Source organism: Protomyctophum parallelum, assembly GCF_964188405.1.
Source record: "Protomyctophum parallelum genome assembly, chromosome: 9".
NCBI classification, from domain to species: Eukaryota; Metazoa; Chordata; class Actinopteri; order Myctophiformes; family Myctophidae; genus Protomyctophum; species Protomyctophum parallelum.
This window is the reverse complement of record NC_139706.1, coordinates 16,674,366-16,682,466: the sequence shown is the minus strand read 5'-3', so window position 1 is coordinate 16,682,466 and position 8,101 is coordinate 16,674,366. Positions and strand designations below refer to the sequence as shown.

The window sequence follows — 8,101 nt, the reverse complement described above, 5'->3', positions numbered from 1 at the left end:
GAATGAATGAATGAATGAATGAATGGATGGATGGATGAATTAATGAATGAATGCCTTTATTGCACACTCAGGGTCCATAGAAAACATACATAACATACAAAACACAAAATACAATACATCCAATAAAAAATGTTAGACAGGCATTTGTGACATAAGGCTAGAGGAGTAAGGCTAGAGGAGTATCTAGTGCAGCTTTTGACAGGGTTATTTAAACTGACGATGATGCTATTCACAGACTCATCCAAGCGACACATGAATCTATATGCATTAAGTTCTGGAGAACAGCTTGAAAAGTATTGACTCTTGCAGCCACAAACATTTCACTCGCACTGCACTGCACTGCCTTTTGAGTAAAATTCTCATGGCATCATTATATGCTACTTGAAGTTTCTGAATACTTGCTTTTTTGTAGCTTGACCACAAGTGGGCAGTGTACAGTGTTGTACACTTAAGCTCTAACCCTGACTCATCTTAACTGCTTCTGAACACATACTGCAAGTGTGCATGATGATACATCCTACGGCACTGGCACTGTCTGTGTATATCATCTTCATCATCATCATCATCATCATGTCAACTGTTCTGTAAGTAAATGTCCAAGATATTTGACTTTACTACAGACACCAAGAGTGTTAAAAGATAGTTTAAATTAAAATCAGGATTTAAAAAAAACTTTTGTTCTACAATTAAGACTGTACTTTATTTTCAATGCCATACTCAGTACATAATTATGTCGAGCGGCTGCTGTAGTCCAGCGCTACTTGGGCTCAGTATGACTAAATCATCTGCATACATCAAATGATTGACAAGATCATTACCCAGCATACAACCAGTGTTACAAGCATTCAACTGTTTCGACAGATCATCCATGTATAAATTAAAAATAATAGGTGACAAAATCCTCCCGGTCTGACCCCATTGGTGACCCCAAATGGGCCTGATTCACTATTGCCCCACTTACTTTCATGGTCTGGTTGGCATACCAATAGAATAGGCCAAGATCCTAACTATGCCCCCAGGCACCCCTCTTAGGCTTAATTTAATAAAAAAGATTATGATTGATACGATCAAAGGCATGCGACGCATCAATAAAACACTTAAGGACTGTTGAGTATAGAGATATTTGTTTATAATTTATTTTAAAGCATAGATGCAAAGATCAGTGCCATGCTTGGGTTTGAATCCAAACGGATTGTCTATGGAGTCAATGTACTCATTTATCTTGTCCAACAGAATCATTTTCAATACTTTAGACAGTATACTGGCTTAAGCTATAGGTCTGAAGAAAAAAAAACACTATACTAACTTTACCAGCCTTGTCCTTTAGAACTGGGACTAATAAAACAGAGAGCATGTGGAATCAGGACGTATACCATGAATCATAAAACCAGTAAAACATAATCCAAGGAGAGGAGATAGTTTTACACTGGCATATTTAAGATGCTCAGCAGCAATGCCATCTAGGCCACTAGCCTTGTTATTATGCATGGCTTATAATTTAATAACCATAGAGTCAACACTCTTGATGTTGTCTGATTTATACATTTCACTTTGGACACAGTTGAAAAGGTTACTATAATGCTTGTGCCATACCTCAGCTATATTTTATGCCCCTATGTTCCATCTACAGAGCATGGTAATGATGCTTTACTTTTATTTAAAAGTCTCACTTCTTTCCAGAAGTCAACAACGTTGTTATTTATTGGCTTCTTTACAATGGAGTCAGCCCTCATGGTTTGTACATTTTTATGAATGAATCTTATAGCATAACAAAAACTAAAAATAATCGCATGGATGACGTATCCTCAGTGATGTTTCCTGAGGTCAACGGGGTTTCGGGTCTACCAACATTATACCCCTGACTCAGGCGACCCAGCCGGGGTTGATCAAATCCCGACTTATGTCCCAGTAGCTACCCTTGATCAGTCCATCAGGGAATGAGCAATCCGTTGCTCCGGAACTACTCTGCCGGGACTGGGAGAACCAAATTCTGGCGCGTGGAAGGACTATAGGCTCTGTGGGTTGACTCCTGTCTGGGCCCCTCCTGCTTTCACCAGGCCCAGGACCTGTGCGTTGCACCAGACTCCCAGCACCAGGCACTCCATTCAGGAGTGGTGGATTATAATGGCCCTCCTAAAGGCCTCATCAAGTTGTGTTGGGCTTCCTCCTCACGGAGGACACAGGCTGGGGCGCTAACCCATACTGCTCACCCGGGTGCATATACTTAAACCTGGCATTGGTGAGCTTTTTGTGCTCAAGCTCCTGCCCTTGTCCCAGGATTTATATCATGCTTTTGCATGATGCTTATAGCTAAAACCTCATTCCAACCAGGTCTGATGTTATATACACCATTTTATTATGCTTGTTATATGGTTTACTGCTTTCATGCAGAGCACCAACTATACATTCATACATAAGACATAGAGCTTGCCTATATGCTCCTCCTCCTTAGTTAGCATCTTTGCACAGAATAGCATTATTGCATATTTGTACATTTAAATGCGTTTTTGTAAGAGCATAACATTTTATAAAATCTTCCTCCATAAGTGTAGACCAGTCTACCTTTACAGTGTTGTTGTGTCCATCATCACATGATAAACCAGGTAACTGTTCAACATGCATCGACATACCAAACGGAATATGATCAGTTGTTGCTGTTACAATAATTTCCATACATGATAGAGAGGCATGTGCATCAGCAGTGCTAATGCAGTGGTCCAGCCATGATGTGCTATGCCAGGCCTCACTAATATATGAGGACAGACACTCTTTGCTTGACAATGATCTGACAATCTGAAATATCTGCATTCATATCACCAATTACATCAAGATATCCATCCTTTTTCTCGACGCTCATAGGGTGTATACACATTCAGAATGACAAAGTCCTTATCATTTTGAATAAAATGTATTGCAATACATACACCAATCCACACCAAGCCTGATCACTCATTTACTGTATTTACTGTATGAGTCAAGCTTCTTGTTCCATAGAATTGCAACACCCCCAGGTATTCTCCCTCTGACTATTCCCATAGAGGAGTCTGTTGCGGGAACGGAAATTCAGTTGTCATATCATAATACGATATCTACTTATAACAGCATGTGAAGGTAAGCCATGCATTTGACACACCTCTTCCAGAGAAGGAGGGAGTCCGTTGCTTTTGGAAAGAGCTTCTTATCAGTCTTATCTTGATAATTAAAAAGGTATACAGTGCACAGCTGTCATGACACATAACATGAGCCTGAATACACACACACACACCCCCCTGAATGGGGGGGAAGTTACATTAGCCTGGCTAATAAGCCAGACTATAATATCACACTGTCGTGCCGGCAGGCAATTATTTTTTGCCAACGGCTGATTTGCGTCTGGCTTATTAGCCAGGCTAAAGTGACATGACTAAATCGACGATCTACAAGCTCACTTGGCTAATGTTGCCCCCGGGAATATGAATACTGGGGTTCAATAAATTGTTACTGTAACTTAAAGTTAGCCAAGTGGCCAAGGCTCCAAAAAGTGACAAAGTCCAAAAATACCTTTTAGGGTGTTTTATTTTCCCCTGTTGAGTGTATTTACAGTGGAAACACAGGCCTAACAAACAAAACACTAAAGACTAAACTTACAAAAGACCAAAAATTACTTGAAAGTAAATTAGGAAACCAAACCCAGAACTTGAGAAACTGTTAGGCTATAAACCCTACCATGACGGGCAGCTCTCCCTGGGTGTTACCATTTGGTTGCCTCAAACTGAACTGACTCACTGCCCCTGCAGCCTCCCTCTTATACTAGGTAAGACTATACCAAGGAACAGTTCTGTAATTGGTAACCCACTTAACTCAACATCTGGCTAACCACGGCCCATGAGTTAACTTACACAATTACCTAGTTTAACTAAACCAATTCAAATACATGTCAGATACATTACATGTGCCACAACATCAAGATAAATAGAACATATCACAAGACAAACACCCCTCCTGCTCTATAGCACTTGGTACCTTCCCCCACTCAAGAGGATCACCAGCACTGAAGGAGAGCCAGGTGCCAAACAATTACACTTAAACACAATTGACCATAAACATATTCCGTGAAAATCTATGCGAAGTACTTGTGTTCTCTTTTACAAATCACTGCGAGTTATCAATAATACAAAATATAAATATGCACTTATGTCCATTTCCACCGTCTTCAAAGCCGGCCGGAAAAGTTAGTTAAATGGATGCAACTGTGTAGTTTAGGTGTGTGCATTGTTCTCCATCAGTGTAATACTGGACAACTCACCCCGGTGCTTGCCCGTTTTTCCTCCTTTGTAATATGCTATTGGCATTGTATTCTTTTTGGAAAAATATAAAAAGATACTCCTGTGGAAAGGCTATATTATTTTACTTATATTGACTCTATAAACAATTTAGTATTATTTAGTATATGTAAGGTTTTGCCCACTCAAATGGTACCTCGTCAGATAATCCCCACATATCCTACAACAACTTCTGTGAACAGACTTCACTGTAGTAGCTTTTCATAAATTATATTTGTACTTAGGCTGTCTGCTGTCATGAACGTTTATAGTTAGAGAAATTCAAAGTCCAGCCGTCTGCTGTCCAGCCTCTCCCACCCCTCACTGGGAGAAAAACAGAAACGGGGTGAGTTGTCTTGTTACCCATCAGTGTGTGTATAAGGCACGGGTTGCCCCATGACAGTAGCGAACCAAGGATGATGTCATGGTTGCTACCACCTCCATAATGGAGCAGTTGTTTTCCACCTGGAAGGTGACGAGCACAGGACCACATCCATGATGATCAGTGTTGGCAGAAACTCACCAGCATCAGATCAGACATGATTACATGATCAGACCAGATGATTTCCTCAGTATATTGTTAAAAAAGAAAAGCCTGGTATTCAAAATGGAGCAGGTACAGAAAAGCATGAAGTGGTACTAACTGATTGATTGATTTGATTACTTTATTGAAAATACATTCAAAAGGATAGAGTCACAAGAAAGCCGTTATAGGCTTGTTTCCGCTGTGGTCCTCTTGGAGAAAGGGGATGGGGAGCAACAATACAAAACAGACAAAAACGAAATACCTTTGTATTTTGCAAGATTTTACCATTGAACTTAAACTTATTTCACAATTATGGCCTAACCTGGAACTTAAGGCTGACCTGTACTGTATTTAAATCTACCAAATACCAAAGTTTCTTGTAACAAATACTTCTTTCTTGAATACACTGCATTTGTTTGGACATCATGTCAGTCTATTTATTTAATAAATTATATCGTGATCTAGAATCACAATATACAGCTCATGACTGAGCCAGTGACCATGATGACTTGTTAAATACGTCATGTTTCTTTGAAACATAGATGCAAACATGCAAATCCACCAGATACCTGCTGCAATATAAGACCCAAGCCTTTGCCCACATTTCAATCCACAACAGTCACAGTCATATACTGCAGGATAATTATCCATGAGTTGAATCACAGCTACATTACATCTAGCGTCAGCTGTAACACATGTATAATTTCTGCACCCCAATTTGAGTAAAATGGTGTTCATTGTTAAGCTACTTTGTAAATGAAGAAATAAAGAAATAGTAACACTATCAGAAAACAGCTTCCTTTCCATGAGAGATTGTCAGGAGTACTCAGGACTACAGTGGATTGTTGTGAGACAGCCTATACTCTGTGACAACTTCTCACAAAGAATACTGGTTGTTCAGTATACACAAATTCAAGACCAGTGTTACTGTATCTGTATTTTTTTTTAATATAGTGTGTCCAGAACTGTTACGCTGTGCCATGGAAAAGCTTGGTTAGCGACTTAGCGTGCCTGTTATGGGTAAGGCAATACAATATCCTTACCTCTACTGGAACTAGTACCCCTGCGACATACTAGCGTCATGTCCAGGGGGTGTACTTGTACATCAAGCTGCCTCACGCTACAGAAACAGGAGATAGGCTCCTGCCCTATGGGCCTCATGGCTCGGCAAGGCTACTTACTTACTTACTGGAACTAGAAACTCAACATATAATCCAGGCTGACCTGGATCTATTCTTTTATCTCCCACTGTCAGATATGACAATATGACATACATATTATACATACAGTAGTATAGTGAGCATGCCATACATTTCATTTTGTAAGCATACAAAGCACATTCAGATACAAGCTGTCTCCCACACACCTTCACATCTAAACAGGCAGGAGCAGCTAGTCAAAATGTGGAAACAAACAATACATCCTTTTAAAACTGGGTTAGGGAGGAGGGGGGGACTCTCTCTCTCTCTCTCTCTCTCTCTCTCTCTCTCTATCTCTCTCTCTCTCTCTCTCTCTCTCTCTCTATCTCTCTCTCTCTCTCTCTCTCTCTCTCTCTCTCTCTCTCCCCCCCTGCCCGATGCTTGCATTGATGTCCGCTCCCCCTAATCTCGACTGCGGATGCAAATTGTCTAAAAAACGTCCCTACCAAACATTTGCATTTTAACCAAATAGACAAAGGTCATTTCAGAATGCTGCAGAGGGTGGTGTATGTACTGTAGTATGTGATGTGATGGCATGTCTCATCTGTCCCTGCCCTCTTTCACCAAGTGGTAAAAAAGACTTCCAGTGTAGTGTGATGCTTGGTATGGTGCTGAACACAGGGACTGAACCACTCTAGGCAAGGCCTTTCGGTGATATTTGCCCAGCGTTTGCAGCACAATGGACACAGGTAAGAAGCCCTCATTGACTCTATACAGTATGTGAATGCAGTGTAGGACAGGTACATGGTTGGCATCGCTGTAATCTCACCAATCTAGCTTAACATTTTTACCTTGATTCATGTGTGAAATATGATATCTATTGTCATTCTATGTAATATTCTCATACAGAGTAATTTATTTTAAAAATAATAAGAAATAAGAATACATAAAAAGTAAAAGAAACATGGGATGCATCTTTGGAAAGAAATACCTGAAATTATAATATTGTGCTGACATACCTGTAGAGAAAGCCAACAGTGGGTGTCAATGAGAACATTGGATATGTTGTATTTCTTTCTTTATGGCAGTATGTGGTTGTTATATTATAATGATAATGCGAGCATGGCTTAAATGAAATGTTATGGTGGACATCATTCTATTCTGTGGCAGTGACAAGTGTGTGTGTGTGTGTGTGTGTGTGTGTGTGGGGGGGGGGGGGGTCGAAAATGTCCATTCAGAAAGCTGGGATCTTTTACATAACGTTTTTTGCATGCAATTTCCGTTTGCATAATAAAGTTTGCATTTTCATTGGGTTTATTTCTGCTTCCCAGGAATGTGCTCAAATCACAATCACAATAATGTAACACTTCACGTTGAGATTTAGGACGACAAACTAGACTGATGTTACACACAACATGGGGCTTTGCATCTTGCCTTCACTAGTGTTAGTCTAATAGTCCATAATGTTTGCAATAAATTGCCTCGTTTTAACTGTTCATTTGCATGGACCAAACCAGAGGACATTTCCATGCCATTTACACACGACATTTCCCAAAGTGTTATTCACTTATATACATAAAACTGTGAAACATTCAAATGAATACGCAATTGTGGGGCTGTGTGGGAATTTGTGTGGAACAATGTTATCATAGCAATGCCTAGGCTAAACTGTCAATCAATGCATTAAAGGGTTCACATTTCCATGAGTATAATTACTTATTGTATTTAAAAAGGTTTGTTGTTCTAATATAGGTATATAAACGTTGTCTTTCCTTCTGTCCATCTAGAATATTCTAAGAGAGTGTACCAAGGTGTCCGGGTCAAGCACACAGTGAAAGACCTGCTGGCAGAGAAGCGCTCCCGACAGACAGGTGGCCCCCGATACTCAGTGAGTCAAATCTACTCAAAACTGACCCTGTTTTTGTGTTAGTTCCATTATAAGTTCATGTTGAACATTTAAACCTTTAAATGTGCATGTCCACGTCAATAACACCAGGATAAAACAAGTATCGATGTTCTCTTTCCCTTCTCCTATTCTAAGAGCCTGCACCGACAGACAGTGTGTCTCTTGGTATATATGGGAACAATGACAGTTGACATTCTGTTGGTGACACAATCACGAGGCCGTCCATTAA

The 8,101-nt window shown here is 40.1% G+C and overlaps 1 protein-coding gene across 2 annotated transcripts in view; it reads left to right on the top strand.

Annotated features, from left to right (window-relative positions):
• The first annotated feature begins 6,580 nt into the window (after window positions 1–6,580).
• pou2af2 (POU class 2 homeobox associating factor 2) overlaps window positions 6,581–8,101 on the top strand; it is an 8,594-nt gene continuing 7,073 nt past the window's right edge. The window contains exons 1-2 of one of the 2 annotated variants that reach the window (XM_083772992.1): window positions 6,581–6,715; window positions 7,754–7,854. In XM_083772992.1, coding sequence (XP_083629118.1) covers window positions 6,706–6,715; window positions 7,754–7,854 — 111 coding nt within the window. In that variant the 5' untranslated portion in view covers window positions 6,581–6,705. Of the gene's footprint in view, window positions 6,716–7,753; window positions 7,855–8,101 lie in introns of those variants that run through there. The other variant, XM_083772993.1, reaches the window with a different exon arrangement.